The sequence below is a fragment of the Glycine max genome, chromosome 9 (assembly GCF_000004515.6).
Source record: "Glycine max cultivar Williams 82 chromosome 9, Glycine_max_v4.0, whole genome shotgun sequence".
Lineage (NCBI taxonomy): Eukaryota > Viridiplantae > Streptophyta > Magnoliopsida > Fabales > Fabaceae > Glycine > Glycine max.
In genome coordinates this window covers 3,871,683-3,890,153 of record NC_038245.2, presented here as the reverse complement: position 1 = coordinate 3,890,153, position 18,471 = coordinate 3,871,683, and the positions used below count along the sequence as shown (strand labels likewise).

General features: G+C 29.7%; 2 protein-coding genes and 1 non-coding gene across 3 annotated transcripts; 2 read left to right on the top strand and 1 right to left on the bottom strand.

Moving 5' to 3' along the window:
- COR2 (cold-regulated protein) lies at positions 1-1,202 on the top strand. Its single transcript, NM_001251713.2, has one exon. The coding sequence runs from the start codon at positions 132-134 to the stop codon at positions 1,002-1,004; it is 873 nt and encodes a 290-aa protein (NP_001238642.1). The 5' UTR covers positions 1-131; the 3' UTR covers positions 1,005-1,202.
- A 2,453-nt stretch (positions 1,203-3,655) lies between these two features.
- TRNAG-CCC (transfer RNA glycine (anticodon CCC)) lies at positions 3,656-3,726 on the bottom strand. The gene has a single exon. It is a non-coding gene; the product is annotated as a tRNA-Gly (tRNA).
- Positions 3,727-13,769: 10,043 nt separating this feature from the next.
- On the top strand, positions 13,770-14,539 carry LOC100795247 (uncharacterized). Its single transcript, NM_001253289.2, has one exon. It carries the CDS (start codon positions 13,899-13,901, stop codon positions 14,199-14,201), a length of 303 nt encoding a protein of 100 aa, NP_001240218.1. The 5' UTR covers positions 13,770-13,898; the 3' UTR covers positions 14,202-14,539.
- Positions 14,540-18,471: the final 3,932 nt, after the last annotated feature.

The following is an 18,471-nucleotide window of genomic DNA, read 5'->3' as shown; positions in this document are numbered from 1 at the left end:
AGAATACATAAACATCAAGATTTCAGTTCCAAACAAAACTTATCAAAATCTCATATACTGATTCAGTTCTATACATAACCATCGAGATTTACTATCAAACCAAAAATTCTCAAAATCTCTTCACCTCTGTGATGACCATGGAATACAGAACCTTAGAACTCAACATCATATCCGCAAAGGACATCAAGAACGTTAACCTCTTCTCCAAGATGGACGTATACGCCGTCGTTACGCTCTCCGGCGACCCTCTCCACCCTCAGGGCGCCACCACCCACGTCCACAAAGACGCCGGCAGCAACCCCACGTGGAACTACCCCGTGAAATTCTCCGTCAACGAATCGCTGGCCAAGGAGAATCGTTTGTCTCTTGAGATCAAGCTCGTCTCCGACCGCACCCTCGGCGACACCGTTATCGGCACCGTCCATGTTCCTCTCAGGGAACTCATGGACAATCCCGGCGACGACGGTTCCTTCCGCCAAGTCAGTTACCAGGTGATGAAACAGTCAGGGAAATCCAAGGGATCCTTGAATTTCTCCTACAAAGTAGGCGAACATGTTCCCGCCCCGGCCCCTAAAGCACCCAAGACGGGACAAGAGCCTGTGATGGCTTATCCTCCGACCGGGGCGGGATCCAGTTCGATGCCTTATGGGACACCACATCCTCCCCCGCCGCCGCCTGTGGCAGGATCAGGAGGATATGGATATCCACCTCAGCAGGCGTATGGTGGATACCCACCCCAACAGGGATACGGGTACCCACCTCAGGCGGCTGGTTACGGATATCCACAACATCAATCAGGTTATGGATATCCGCAACAGCCTGGATATGGGTACCCACCTCAGGCTCAGAAACCAAAGAAGAACAAATTTGGAATGGGATTGGGAGCTGGATTGCTTGGTGGTGCCTTGGGTGGCATGTTGATTGGAGATATGGTATCTGATGCTGCTGATTATGATGCGGGCTACGATGCTGGCTTTGATGATGCTGGTGGATTTGATTTTTAATTTTCAGTTTTTCAATTAACCATGTTCTTTTTTTTTTTTTTAATTTCTGGATTTCATTTTGCTTTTTTTTTTCGGTGGTTGCGTAATGATGTTCTATGAGATTGTTTATTAGTATTTGTTTCATATACCTCATTGCCTGACTCTGTATTTAACTGGTATGATATAAAGTATATAACATACAGCTTGTGATTTCCTTGCAATTCGATTCTATTTGTTCTATTGATTGATAAACGAGAGAAAAAAGAAAATGTTTCATGCTATTAGGGATATGATGATAATGATAAAGCTGGATAAGATTTTTCTGTTGTGTGACTGGTATTCTGGCAATTGGTAGGTATAATAAAAAATGATGATTCGGTTGAGTTGATTCAAAGAAATGTTATTGTAAGTTGCAAAGTTGTTTTCTAATCATATCGCTTCTTGAATGGTACCGATTTTTTGGGTTAGCCTTGCCAGTGAATTTCGTGGTGGATATTAAATCTCGTCCCAATTGTAAATTTGGGTGATAATTTTAGACTTATGCAAAACATCAAAACTCAATTTTTAATTTGTTGCCTCTTGTTGGCTTCCTTCAAGTAGCTTTTCACAAACGAAACTTCCCTTATTTATCTTGTTTCTTCTTTTTTTTGTTGTCACAAAAAACTCCAGATTAAAAAACTACAACAAGACAGAAACTAATCTCGAAATAAACCATCCTGAAAAATAATGTTTCTCCTATTGCATACTTTCTGCTATAAAAAAATCGGCAAATGTGGCATAACGTTGGCCAAAAGTAAAACAAGTAGATAATTTGTACAAGAGCTAAACCAACCAATGATTGAACTAGAAAAATTACTTAAGAACTACATCTGGGTTCTGAGTTTCTGATTGTTAGTGCAGGGTAACAGAATACATAAAAGCCATAAGCAAGGAATATATATTTTTTTATGGTATGCATATGGAATATAAGAACTAGAATCATGGAGCGGGAGAATTCCATGTTATCTATTATAAAAAATTTAGTGAGGGAAATATTATCCCATTCTACTGTTAGGTTGGCCCCAAGTTCAGTAAACACTTACACAAGAGGGTAACAATATTAACACACCAACATAATACCTTACATTCGAATCAAAGCTATGCATTAATAAAGAGGATGGCACAGTGAACTAACTTTGTGGAAAAACAATAGATGGGGTTATTAGAAATTCAATTCTTTATAGCAGAACTTCCAAAGTATTTTCTGTTTTCCTTTTACTTGGCAAAAAAATAAAAATAAAGTTATTGGAAGAGAAAGTACATCATGTATTTAAACTATTTTTGAAGAGAACAATCCTTGAGTTAATTTTGATTTACCTGAATAGATATTGGAAGAGAAAGTAGACACAGCCATAACTCTCTGATGAAATCTGTCTGCTCTTGCTTAACTATTTTATATACAAGGCCAATGTCTTGCCAATATTAAGTTCATCTAGCTCCAAAATTTGGTCTGTGGCAAGAATTGCATTATCTGATAATAATGGAAATCAAGGTCCATGGTGTTCCAACTTTCCCAACAACAGCACGTGTTTTGTGAGAAATTGTTACATCTGTGTTTGGTTAAGTGTTAAAATTCACGTTCAATGAAAAAACACTCATTTCAAGACACGCTAAAACAACGTGAGAAAAACTTTTTTTCATTGTCAGTTGCGTTCAGTTCACAAACACACCCTACGTAGTTCAGGATCATGTAGTTTTAACTAAATTTCATGTGCCATTAATTTTCTCATGAATTAAAAAAATGTGATAATATGTCGCGTGAAGATTAATTGAGATTACATAATTCGAGAAGTTATAATAATTCGAGAACTTCACCTTTCTTTAAAAATGTGGGAATTCCTTGATAATCATATCCAATTCCAAATGCAATTAACATATATACATTAAAAAATAATTAGATTGATATCAATTATAAATTTATAATTATAATAATATATTTTGTAGAAGATATGTACCCAGAATTCGTTGTAGTCAATCTTTCTTTTTTAAAAGTAAATATTAGATATACTTTAAAAAGATATTATTAACTTTTATAATTTTGCAATTTTTTATATAATTTAGAACACTATAAATTTTCTTTTTGCCTATTGATTTCCTTCTTTAGGTACTATTGCTTTCTCAATTGTTACACACTCGATTTTTCTTCATTGCACATTTTCAAAAATGTATATGATGTTTAATTTAGATTTGCTTTAAGTTTTTTTTTTATTGATTGTAGAGAGCCCTATAGAAAAATCTACTCTTCATGCATATTTATAAGTAGAGACAGATCCGGGACCTAACAAAGTTGAAACTCCTCAATCTCATGTTCCCAAACAGTCATTCAAAGTTCCTAAGATAGAAGAAATTGATATGAAGGTAGGACATACACGACTTGAATAAAAGATACATTACATTTAAATTGTTAGTCTATTGTAGTTTAAATTTTAGTTAATATTTATTATTAATTTATCACTCTCTGACCAACTTCTGCATCCGTCTCTGACTATATTACCTCAATATTGCCTTCGGGTAATTCTTTTTCTTTCCCCTATAATAGTATCATGTTTGAAAACTCTCTTAAAAAAATCATCATCAAAAAGTTCATGTTTGGAAACTCTCTTAAAAAAATCATCATAAAAAAGTTAAAAAGTTGCGCATCCGGGGAATCGAACCCCGGTCAGTACCGTGGGAGGGTACTATGATACCACTACACCAGATGCGCTTCTTGTCCGTAGTTCGGCCACTAAATTGTAATATAGCCTCTCAATGACATTTTTTGGCTTCAAGGAAAGAATGTTACCAAAACTAGTGGGCTGACACGTAACAATATAAATTAAAGAGTGATGAACGTGAAAACTGAAAAGAATTAGTTACTCATTCCAAAATAAAAAAAGGACACATAATCCTTGTTGGTGGACACATTTTTTTTTTTTTTGTCTTTAGAGATCATAAATGTTTTCCAGCTTATTTGAGTAGTTAATTTTTTTTAATCTCTCAAATTTTTGGAAAATTATTTATAGTTTTTCTTTGTTCATTATGTAGTGTTTTTTAACCACCAAAACTTATTTTTTTTAAAACAATTTCTGTCAATTTTAAACCGCCAAATATTTTACTGGTATGATTTTGGTGATCGTTTGTTGCATATTCTAGCAAATTTAAAGAAGAAAAATAAAAATATAAATGTGAAATTATTGTGATTTTTATACATATTTTGATGGTTTTAAACTATCACAAATCATTTTAAAAAAACTAAATTTGAAAAGAAAAGTTATGAGAGTGTAAAATTGACACAAATTATGACACCATTAATTCAAAAAATGAGAGAGACTAAAAGTAATTTTTTAAAAATTTTAGGAACTAATAAAAACAATTTTTTAATTATTCAAATTTAAAAGACGTATTTAAACCCATGGACACATTATTGAGGAAGAATGGGTGTGAAGAAAGAATTATTTAAGAATAATAAAGATAAAATAAAAATTATTTTGATATTTCCTTCTATATTGATATTTGAATTATATAAAAATCGCACTGTCGTTTTTTATCTTCAATTTTGAGAGTATAATGAAATATCAAATATTCACACGTGAATATTTTGTATTTATTTATATAAATAGTACTATTAAATCTGATTTTTTTTTATAATATTCTTCATAGCAGTGTAATTAATTAGCTTAAGGAGTGAGAAAATAAAGTATAATTTTTTAAGGTCCAAAAGGTATAATCTAAAATCTAAACATAAAAATGGTGGCAAGGGGCACTTGAGCAGACACCAATATTGTTGAGGTTGGACCTATGTAGCATGGCCCAAATTCGATTGATATGGGTCGGTTTTGTTATATATTGCACATTGACCCATTCAGGTTTAGTCAGGACTAATTAACCAATTAAGGTCTAAGGATACCTCCGAAGCATTCTTTAATATCAACCATCAACTTAAGGAATATGTATCAATCTTGATTGATTAGTATGTGTTTAGTTGATATGTAGAAATACTAGATTTTAAATTTGGGTATAAGAAAGGGAGAGACATTTTTTATTATTATTGAAATTTACCTCCTCGAATTTCTTAGAATAACTAAAATAGATTAATTGGTCTCACAGATTAAATTAAAAATGAGTTAACCCTTGTTTTGTTAATTGTATGAATCAAAAGACAAGTATTAGAGAATTAAAAATAATTTATGTACCATGTTCAATTAACTGAGGTAAGGTAGATTTTAAATTAACTTACTTTACTGATACATTAAACATTTATTTTTTAATCTTGGGTTTTACATGCTATAAAAAAATCTTTATGAATTAATAATAAAAATTAGTAACTATATTGACTGTAATTTTCTCTTAAAAAAAACTTTAGTTTTTTATTTTAAAAAAGGACTTATTAATTACGTTTTAAAAATATGTTGAATCATAATAAATTATATTACTTTTTATTTTATTTTTTTATAATGATAATATACAACACGATAGAATTTACTTTTAAATTGGAAAGTATGATAAGAATATTATATTCTATCAATGACTATATTAAAAAGTAAAATTCGACAAACATTAGTACAATACGATATTTGATTTGTTTTATCAAAGTTTACATAATAGTATTTGTATTTGTTCAAAGATGTTAAAGTTTCACAAACAATTATAAAAAAAAATGTTAATATGTCTTAAAGTTTAAGTTGTCATTCTTGTCCGTAGTATTTGTAAGTTTATTTCATGGACAAAGGTTAATAATATATAGCTTTTAATTCATTGATTATTTTAACCAAATCAATATAAAAGGAAGGATAACAAAATTATTTATCTGTAAATGAAATAATTTGTTTTATAGTTTTAAAAATAATAATATATTTTAAGCTAAAAAGAATAATTATTTCTATAATAAAAGCTATAAAAGGAAAATGAATATTTTTTTAAAAGAAAAAAATAATATCATTATCTTGACAATAAAGATATAAAAGGAAAATAAAATATTTTATCAAAATATAAATAAAGGGATAAATAGTACTTAAATATTATTATTTTATAACCAAACTTTTAAAATAAAATAATTAATAAAATAACCATGCTTGTATGACTTTAATATAAGTCACACCAAACACTTTTCTTTTCTAAAGTCTTCCGCGACATTTCTTTTCTATACATGATCATATATATTTTTTGTTTCAAATCAATTAAAAAAAATATAATTTATGGTGTAACTCAAAATTAAATTTGTGCTCAATCATATTTTTCATAATTTTATAATGTAACTCCTACAATTTATCGGTCTATAATTTATAATTTATACAATGATTTGTTTTTTTTTATTTTATAGAAATGATCAATATGATCCTCCTCCACTCATCTCATATTTTTTTTTTATATCTCTATATTTATCTCATTAGTTACTCTGTTATCTTGCACGTTTGGCAACTAGAATCTATGAGCGTCTGGTTTTGTATGACAAAATTTGATACGAAGCTCGCAGAAAGAAATAGTGCATATAAAAGAGAATGTTAGTTAAGAAACAAAATATTTTTTATATAATATGTTACTATCATACTTTTATGTGTTTTAGAATAAATGTAACTTTATTATGATTTTAATATTTAGCTATGTAAAAATAGAATTTTTTTTCATTGATAATGTCCTTAAAAAATGCAAATATAGCAGGATCTAAAGAAATATTCGATAGTTAGAATTAAAAAAATAAAAAGGTACGCATAATGGTAGGTTCTCTAAGACTAGGTGAAATATTTTTATTGAAAGTACTCATGCACCAACCATTCTCTGTCATGTTATCCATCCATCACCCGTACAAGAGGAAGCATTAATTCTAACACAATTGCGTTTCAGTTACATTCATTGAATGGAATAAAGAAATGTTAATTGTACTTATTTTTATGAATTTAATTTAAGTAATGTTAACCAGTGTTCGTATAGCATATATATATATATATATATATATATATATATATATATATATATATATATATATTTAAGAGTAGCGATAGCACTAGTTAAGAAATTCAAAAATGATATTTTTAATGATTTTTTTTATTTTAAATTGTTTAACGAACGTCTTAAATATATCGATTATTTATATTGTTAATATAAAATATAATTACGTGTCTGACTTTACTTGTAACTCTTTTATGGAGTACTTCACTTTGCTAAATTCGTCAGTGAATTAGTTCTGGGTTTGGGGTCTCTTTTGCTCAACCCATCAGCAAAAAAAAATCCCTATTTGAGCTTTAATTAGATACGTTAATTGGAGATCAATTACTTTTATCAGTTTCTTTATAGTACAAACGGAAAATGGCCAGAAAAATCTTTCCTTAAAATGGCCTTAAGAGAGAATTGATCCTACATTCCTTATGTTTAGAACTTTATTCGCAAAACAAATATGTAACGAGATATTTGATTTGGTTGTTTTTTTATTTTAATCGAAAACAGAAAATGTTGATGAAAATATGTTTGGTTGGATTTTCAAAACATATTTTATAAAAATGAAAACAGGAAATAACCCGACATGAAAACAATACATTCTCGTTTGTTTTGAGTGTTTTTAGATAAGAACAGAAATCTCATTTTGGATAAAATTAATTTGCTGAATGTAATTTTAAGCCAATCTAAAGATAAGAAGTCAATATATCATAAATTAATTTAATTTTATGAAAACAGAAAATAATTAATCAAATTAAATATACTTTTAAAAATGAAAATAATTTTCAAAAAATGAAAACAGAAAATAAAAATACAAACCAAATGCACCTAAAGTTCCTCATTCCATCTTAATTTTTAAATCAAAGGGATTCTCTTACCTAATTAAGAATATATATTAACAAACAAATCATTCTGTGTTTAGCTTTAACTTAATTATCGAAAATTCCCCCACCATTCGTTTCTCTCCCCCGTTTAGAAAAATTCTGATATCTGACCAACTATAAAATAAATATCAATCAGGTAATCGTGTGGGTTTTTAACTCCTAGTAGACTGCATGCAGAATAAATTCATTTACCTAGGGGCTGGCAAGATGTGCAAACTGTTAGATGATTATTTAGAAGAATCACTTTAAAGGAAAATTCCTCTTTTGAAGCGAAGTATACTCAAATTTAAAGGTAGAGGAACATATGTTTGCTTGCATTATTTAATTTATAATGTGTAGAGAATTTGGGATTCTTTAATTAAGAAAAACTCAACTCGATTAATTCATATCATGAAGATTCTAATTAAATCAAAATGCATGTTAATATTAATTAATCAAGTGATTTGCAGCTATCAGTGTATATATTAACAATATATATACTCTAATATGGAAACTATTTAAGCCCTTCGTATAAAGTTGTCTCCCATCACAGACATAATAAGTCCTTGTACCTCTCCCATCTAACAAAGCTACTAAGAAATTATTATTACGAGCTCTGTAAGAAATTCGTAATTATTAATACATGGAAAAAATGGTTGATATTGTAGTTATTTTGTTCAGGTAAATATTCAATTTAGTTCTGGAAGTTCTGAGACGTTGTTACTTTAATTTTTGGAAGTAATAAAATTTGAAATAAGTTTCCATGTTTTACCTTTAGTTCCTATATTTAGCTCCTTTTTTTTTTCTCTTCTAAAATTATTTTGGATAATTTTTTTTTCAATCAATGAATTCAAGTTAAGATTATAAACAACAATAAAGTTGAACTAGTTAATCATGTCTCGTCCTAAGTAACTCATAAAGCTTGAGCGGTCACTGCCATGCAAAGAAGACTAGATCTAGAAGGCATTATAGTCTCAACCGTATCCGTAGGAGTTGAAAATGATATCGAAAAGTTTATAACATTCATTCACTCACTACTAGAAAAATTGAATTTTAAATCGGTTATTATGTCCATATCACGATGATTTTCAACCGTCATATAAATTGAATTAGATTTCCTTTATAGGAAGGACAAGGTTTCTAAAGGGAGGGTTTGACAGTTATAGTTGTAGCGTAAACAAGGATTTTGGAGGTTCTAAGTTCTTCGCAGGGGAGGGAAGGCTTTGCAAGAAAACTTTTTAAAATATTTTTTTTTATATTAGTTCAAAATAAAATTGATATGATAAAATTTTGATTATATTATAATTTTGATCATCTTAATTTTTAATTGTAACATTTGATTCTCTTAGTTTTACAAATTGACAGTTTTGATACATTTATTAAATTATTAACTAATAATTGTGATTAGTAAAGTTATTAAGTTAGTTACCAATTAATTAAAATCATTCATTATTTAAAAAAAAAATAGTCAAAGCAGGCCTGGGAAAGTGATGTGCGAAATGTCAACAAACTTAAAGCCAAAACATTGACAATAGAAAGAAAATCTATTAGACCACTATTATCCTTTAACTTCTACAGGAGAAATAGTTCTGAGATGTTAAAATGTTAGTGGACTTGAGATTGAAATATTGACACTAGAAAAAGAATTTAGGTCATTTTTGCAAAGCCTCGATTGAAGAGTATATTGTTATATGTGTCTCATATTATATAAGAGTCAATAATAATAATAATAATTTACAAATATCATTTTTCTTCAATCCATTGTGACCTTTTTTAGTAAGGATAAAACTATGATAAATTATTGAACAACGAAATAAGTAATACTTCAAATGACGATACCCAAACAATGCCAACAAACTTGAGATGAGAAGAACTCCTAAATTCAAAAATTTTAGTTTTGAAGATAATTATTTTAGTTTTTCAATGTTTTTAAATAAATAATATGACTATACTTTATTTCAAAAATTATTATTTTAAGTCTCTTTTATTAGTCATCCTATCACGATTTTAGTTGCGACATATATGGGACATTCCAGTGCAACAATTAGAAAGGAAATTCTCTTAACCGTTAAATATTCTACAACCTTTAATTAACATGATAGGTGTAACATGATGTTAATTAGAAATTCTCAAATTTGAGTGCAGAGAGTATTGGTACGCAGCAAACTTAATTACTTGACATTTAAAGTCTCAATGCAAACGAATTATAAGGTTGGTTGGTTGATAAAAAAAGAGAGAAAGAGAAAAAGTCATGGATTTAATTTTTAACGATAATAAAAAATTAATAATTAAAAATTAACATTTAAACAATAAAAAAATTTCAATGCAATGTGCATCGACTCAATGTATAATCAACTTGGGTTTTCAGTCACCTTTTATTGATGCTTAGTAGCCTAAGTCTTCAACTACCTTATATATGTGTAAAATAATTACAGTGATGTGTGCGATTTTATTTTTCACACATTTGTGAGAAAGCACAACTAATAAGAAATAATGGCATGACACGAGTGGCAACTTGGTGATTTTTGGTACCAATTTGAAAGCAACCTATTATACGACCCAAAACCCTAACTAGCAACTTCTTTAGTGACTAGAACCCTTCTTTTAAAAGGAGAGGCTAATATGGAAAGATATGTAGTATGAAGGATGCCGTTACGAGCAAGTATCTTGTTTTGTTAAATATAGGACTAGGATTTTGGCTTTTCTATGGGACAATCACATGGGCTTGTAGCAAACATGTGCTGGGGGAGGATGTTTTCCATTTGCTGTGGAGCCAACCCTTTATGATTCTCAATGTTATACGGGATTAAAAGAAGCATTTATGGAAAGGTTGTTGTTTTCGAGCTAAGCATATGTTCTCCAAATAACTTTATTGCACAAATAAATATGGGCAAAATCACAAAAGTAATGGGTAATGTTGACATAGCTTGTCAAGAAAGCTCAACATGGAAAATTTTGGTTTGGATATTTAGAATTATTGTCTGAGGGAGATGGCTATTGTGAGTGGCTGAAACAAGTTTTGGTGCCACCAATTGTTTACGTCATTAGCCTCACAATTGATTTTATTAGTTTGCTAGGGTTACTGAAAAATAATAAACAGGATAGGGTTCTAATTTACTTTCAATCTAAATGTTTTTTAGATTATTAAGGAAGCGTTTTGGATTTGGAATAATTTTTAAAAAATTATTTGAAGAAGCTGATTTATGACATTTTAAAGTTTTTTTTTAAAAAAAATATATTTTGACAATTTTATAACTAAATAAATACACAATTAAAGTATTTATTAAAATGTGTCTACTGTCTAAGTATTGTTGACGGACGCATATATGGTAATTAATATCAGAAATGTCATAATAACGTGAAACAAAATTGAAAATGAATGAAACAAGCAATCAAATTATACAATTTAGTTAGTGCCTATCAGCTGTATCCTTATTGAGAATTTAGATGACAATTTGTTTATATAGCTTTGCATTTATAGGAGAATTGAATTATATGGAGTTATCAACTAATTAATTGACGGAACATTACAAAATTGAAAACACTCACGTGGTCCAATGGGGCACCCAAAGGAATTTAAGCTGAATTGACTAAAGGAGAAGCCCCCATCAAAATCTTGGTCACAACACATGGCAAAATTAATAAAATTAGGGTCGTATATAGGCAAGCATCGTAGTCACAGGGACCGTGTGGCACGAGGAGGAGATGGCTAATTGATGCAGAGTCACGACCAAAGGTGTTGCGTTGAAGAGAATGTGTGTCCTAAAGTCCTACAAGTTTGATGGCTCAACTTTGATTTGGTTGGGTGGGATAGGAGTTGGAATCTAGCACCACTATTATTATTCACCCTCAAGTTGTGCTGCCACCTCTATGCACATTTTTTCTATTCCAGAAAATTCTATTGGGATCATCCTTGAATTCTCAAAGTATATATATATAAGGGTTTTAATTTAGGGTCTGTAATCATAATAGCGACTGCAATATCATGATTTTAGAAGTCTGTACAATTATATATAACTCCATCAGTCCTATTTTAACTATATTTCTTTTGCAATATCATAATAATTTAGAAAGTATATTCATAACTGAGAACATAATCCCAATTTAAAATTTTGTATACCACACAAATACATAATTTTTAATCCATTATTATAAAATATTCTATTCTCTAATTTGTTAATCCCAAGTTAACAAGGTTTATATGAAGAATGGGGAGTTAAACTTTTTTGTGCATGTTCATAGAAAAGACGATTCGATTTGGCGTAAGACTCTAATTAATGATGCACGTGCATGTCTTATTAATTACTCTAAGAGTAATTAACCGCCATGCAATAAACAGTACTTGTACTGCATGGTTAAATTAGAGTCTAGATTTTGATAGATTTAATGGGACACCAACTAATGAATGAAGCTAGCTAGCTATTAGTTCAATTTAATTTATAGATATTGTTAGTCTATCTTCTTTCATTCTGCTGATATGCGGAACATTAATTAGAGCTTAGTTTACACGAATTATTAGCCACAAGGGAATAAGTGCAGATATCAATGAAATTAAATTACAATAGCTAGTAAACGAGCCACCTACCTAATCCATTCCCTATATATAGCTGCAAACGGATATGTTTCATATATAGTCATTTTCAAAACGATTTCAACATAAGGATTTGGTGTGATGGGGAGAAAAAAAGTTTATTATTCCTTGTTATCATCCATTGACCTCTTCTCCCAAAAACTATGTATTTTTTTCTTGCAGTCCCATAAATTTTACAATATTTTACTCACATTTTTTCTTTCTATCTTTCTCCTTATTGTAGAAAGTATTATATGAATTAAATTAACGTGTGAATAAAGATGTTTCTATATAATATAGTATGATTTGAAGGCTGGTGATTGAATAGACAACACTAGTTAGGCAAACAAAAACCCTTTATATACCGAAAGTAACTGATAGTCTATTAATTAGCCTAGACAATTAGGCAGCATATATAAACAAAAACAAATGCATGGAAAACCTCGTGGCACACACGGATTTCTCCAAATGAAAATCACCAATGTTATTTTCCACACCTAACGATCAGAATTAATTGAGATAAATTTCTTTCATCTTCGGTCCCCACCCCCCACCACCACTATGTACCTGATAATCCTCCCCACAAACCATAGAAAGACTTTTTCAAAAGAGCATATTATTCACTAGAGTCTACCTCGAGCATCCTCCTTCCTTCTTAAAGAAACTAATTCCACAGCCACATCCAAAGTGCAAATGATATTTTCCCACATTCTCCCGCACATTGAATTTTTCTTCACCAATACTTAATGATACAAATTTGTGATACTATGATGGTAGGTTATTTTTAATTGGCCTCATTATCGCTAGTCCCGGGCCAATTAGTTTATAATGAGCTTAATTTGCTATATTTCATGCACAAATATGTTCCCAGCTATCTTTGTTTATATTATTTATATATATTTGCACAACTAGTTGGTAAGCAGAAAGTGGCGTGTGCATGTAGACATGTAGTATATATGTTCACACACCAAGTTATTTTATCATCATTAACTAACTATGCGATTTTGTTTCTAGAATAAGTTTCTCTTCTTATAAAAACAAAGATTCTCTAAAGTGGGGTAACAAAAACTTTGTACTCCGCAAATGGTTAAGGGAATCAGGATTCCCCCAATCCGATTAAGACCACGGGTGATGAAATGAGCCCCTCAAACACCCCCCTCTTCCAAATGTATATACAAAAGCTTATACTTTATAGTACCCTCTCCCCTGTGGGTCCCACCTTAGCTGTACTCACATCCAAACATCCCTATACTCAATATACTGTCTTTATCACCACCATATAATTTTTAATTATTACATATTTCTACACTTTATAAAAAAAAATAAAAAATAAAAAACCCATCTTACCCATTACTTCAATTTATCACCACTATATATACATCAATGCCCCATACTCCCCTCCCCATCTCGCATTGCACACTAATTCACAAAAACACTCAAAATTAAACACACAACACTTTGTGTTTGTTCTTACTTCTTATTCTTCTTCAATTGGTACACTTGTGTTGTGCCTCTAATTAAATCTAAGAAGAAATGTCTGGGGTTTGGGTTTTCAAGAACGGTGTGGTGAGGCTAGTGGAGAACCATGGCTCAGATCGCAAGGTGTTGGTTCACACTGCAAGCAACGAAATCATCACTTCCTATGCAGTTTTGGAGCACAAGCTTAGCTCACTGGGGTGGGAGCGTTACTATGATGACCCTGATCTTCTACAATTCCACAAACGCTCCACCGTGCATCTAATTTCTCTTCCAAGGGATTTCAACAAGTTCAGGTCCATGCACATGTATGACATAGTCGTCAAGAACAAGAACTACTTCGAAGTTAGGGACATTTAATAAGGGGGTGTGTAAAAAAAACTATCCATGACCCAAATTGGGCAGGGTAACCCTACAAAATTGAATTCTTGGGAGTGATTTATATCTACAAGTAATGTTGGTTTGATGATTTTGGATTTCTGGCCTTGGGGGGTGAGTGTCTGTGTCTACATGATGGGGACATTAATTTGTGTAATTTGTATATGATCGAGTTTGTGGTATGATTAATATTTATGTATAGAGTTACGGTCTGATCGATCGGAGAAGCGTGATCAAAGCCTGAGGAGGGGATGTGATCATTTGTGTGTCGTGATGTAAATCTTTATAATCATCATTCTAATTTCAAAGTTGAGTTTTCCTATACTTGGGTGTTGGGTATTCATATTATTAAGGTTTTGCTTTGTGAATTTATTTCTCAGAACAAGTTCATGGTGTTAATTATATATGGTGCTTTTGTTATAAGCTAAAAATTTCATGAGTAATAATAAAAATGCTTAAAATTAGCATAAGCAGTTGATTATGGTGTTAGTATTAAATAATATGGGAGGATCCAGACTATGCACGTACTTCTAATTTCAGTTAGAATTAATTTGGGCTAGTATAAATCGCATTCCATGTATTTGGATCTCTTTTTTATTTGATTCTTTCATCATTTTCTACGAGGAAATCGACTGTACATTAGAAATTTGGTTTTGCTGATGGGATGGATTCGGTTTTTCTTTATCAAGTTTGTGTCATGCGTGATGCATGGTCGAAGATCACAAACAAAATTATATAATAAAATTATAACAGGTAAATGATATTTATCCTTTTTATTACGGCTTTTACACTTATCCATTTTTAAATAATAAAAATATGCATTTATTGTTGCAAGAAGAAAAACTTGAGGTAATGAGAAATGATTTTAGTTTGTATCATAAATCCTATACTATATCCCTCTGAAAGGATATATAATCCAGTAGAAAATGGGTGAGAAGGAGGAGGGTGAAGCAAGATGCATGTGATGACGAGAGGTATGGGGAGAATGAAAAAGGGTCACGTGAGGGGATAGAGAGGTTCTATTGTTGTAAAGTTGACTTTTCTCTGAAGCCGCAATCCAAGTAAGCATGTGGGTATCCCGCGTGTATGGAAAGGAAGAGCTCTTTTTCATTTTCACACACAAAAAAAAGAGATTTTGATTTTTCTCTCTCTTTTGAAATTTTCAATAAGTCATTGGTTCCCACAGGAAGGATAATATGGGCCTTGGTCCAACCCGCTAGTCAGCTAAACAAGAAACATTGAGTTCCATTATTCAACCTATCAGTCTATATTAGTTTCTACTATTTAATCCCTCAACCTGATGAACCAACAAAAGACAAAAGACAGGTTGACTTGTCATATATATATATATATATATATATATATATATATATATATATATTAAATATAAATATTAATTTCTATTTGTATTATTTTTAAATTTATATTAAAATAAAATTTAAAATAAATCCTTGATATATTTTAAGTTCTTTAATTTTTTTTTCTTTATTTCTTTTTCATTATTTTAAGGATCATTCTACCAATCCACTTCTAAGTAGGTAGATTAGGATTTTCAACTCACTATTAATAAGTATGTCAATTTGTCTCCAATCGTTTTTGACTAGTGATTGTTAGATTTCATTTTAAAATTAATTGACATTAAGTGAAATTGTCCAAATGAGTACTAGCAGAAGCATGGTCCCAAGATTAGAGTTTGCTCTAATGGTGGGTACTCGTCGCAGCTCTGATACCATATTAGATTTCATCTTAAAACCAATTGTTATTAAGTGAAGTTGTCCAACAGATATATAAGCCGCACTTCAAGGATTGAGGCAGCCGAGGTGGGACTTGGGTATTTTCCAATAGTGATGAGATACATAAAAATAACTCGAATTTGCTTACTTAATTTATCATCCCTACATAAATAATATTAGACTTAATTCTTTTAAATAAGATTTTAAATTTGAACATTATAAATAAAAATAATAATAACATGATTAATTGATAGAAAAAATCTTACTAAAAAATAATGAGTCACCTTACTAATGTATTCTGGTACCAAAAAAATTTTTGGCAGAAGGAATAATTTTGGAGCAAGCGTATCATATCTCGTCTAATAAAGTTTTCTTTTTAAAATATCATATCTCCTTTTCTTTTCAATGTGTATGCAAAATGTTATATTAACATTTTTTTTTATGTAACTCTTAAAATATTTTTTAGCTATAAAATAATGTTATGTATGTCTCTTAAAATGAATGCTAGGATTAAAAACAATGATTTTAAATTTTGGAGGGATGAACAAAAAAATAAAAATTAATTCACTTATTTTATAGGAATCAAAAACCGCAATTTTAGAGAGATCACCCATAATATTTACACTAGTAATAGTTTGTTTTCTACTCATATATATATATATATATATATATATATATATATATATATATATATATATATGGTGTGAATATTGAAATATCCGTACCGATCATCTACCTATTTTTATAAATTTTTGCAAATAAATACTCAGACCCAATTTCAAATCTATTTAATGGATAAATTCTATCCCTATCAAAGATAAATTTTATATGTATTTTTTCGCCCCCTTTATGAAGTCAGGTATTCCTCTAATCGAAAACCACGAATTTAATTTCTTAAGATTTAGAGATTAATAAATTGGATTTTACATTTTGAAACATGTGAGAGATTATCGTATATTTTGTTGATATTTCAAAAGTTAATATTTTTCTTTAATTAAATTTAAATAATTTTCTTAAATTTATAATTATTCATTAAAATAAATATTTTATTTGACTTGATCATTTAGATTATGTATCAGTTATCCTTTGACTTGGTCTCAGCTAGGAATCCTATCTTTTTCATTATAAATATCTATGATTCACATTATTTAAAATAGCTTTTTTTTATTGTGTTATGATTTTCTATTCTTATTAAAAAAATTAGCTAGCTTTTTTGTGCTGATATTTTTTTTAAAAAAATCAATTATATTTTAGGTGACTGGTGTATTATGACTTGTCAACATGCTTAATGAATCTAATTATCTATTAAAAAAATTGCTAAAACTTGTGTCGACTTGGCAGTATAATTCATTCTATATAAACTGGTGCAATGCAAAGACTTCTTTAATTATGATCGACGTATGTTTAAAGTAAGAAATCACTGTTGGAATTTAGGTTGAGAATTTTAAATTTAAGGTGTAGAATTGAGACCCATATGTGCTTAACATAAAGAGGGATGAGAATACACTAAAAGAGGATCAAACCCAGCACTCGACATGCGTTAACACGTGAATGCATTCATGATGACATTCTTATCAATTGAATTGAAAAGTTTACGGGCTGCTTCATCTATATTTCTCGTATCTTATTGAAAAGATGTTATTGAAGATCGATGTTAGTATCAACTTTTAAGATTGACTTTAAGTAGCCAAAAATAAACAAAAAATATTTACTATATTTTTATACAATAAATACTTTTTTTAATAAAAAATAAACATGTATGTATTCTACTTTTACTTAAAATAAGTCCAAAGGAATTATGTTAAAAAAAAAACCGTTTTCTTTAATCTTTAAGTTTGATACAATGTGTTTAAATACTGTACAAAATTTTATATTGCTACCAAATTAAGATGTGTTTTTTAAAATAATTATCATAAAATAATATAAATCTTATTGAATGGTACTAATTAAATTATAAGAGCTGTACATCATGAGAATTATATAAATTTTAGGATATTTTTTATTTTCACAGTTTGTTTTATGATTTCTTTTAAATTTTAAAAATTATAAGCCTGCCCATATATATATTATCTAATTTCATGCTTTGGCCTCCTTTTATAAATAATAATGATAATGAGGATGTGCACATTTTTACTCTAAAGTCTAAACATTTTTCTATCTCATTATATAACCTATTATACATATATATTTTTCCTATCAATTAGTTTCGTATGATAAAATGGTGGGAGGAGAGAAGGGAAAGCAGAGAAATGATGTGGATATGGGAAATCTCCATCTTTTGACAATGTAAAAACAGAAAGAAAGAAAAATATGACAAGGTGTGAGTCCGTACCTTTTTATTTCTTCACTCATAGGTAATAACTTCAAAACTTATGATAATCAATTAACATGAACTACAATTAATTGTCACTTTTAACTTCTAAACGTATGATTATCACACTTTAAGATCGATTAACAACAAATTTCATATGACAATATAATTGATTATCTTCTTTTTTTTTTGTTTATATCTACAATCA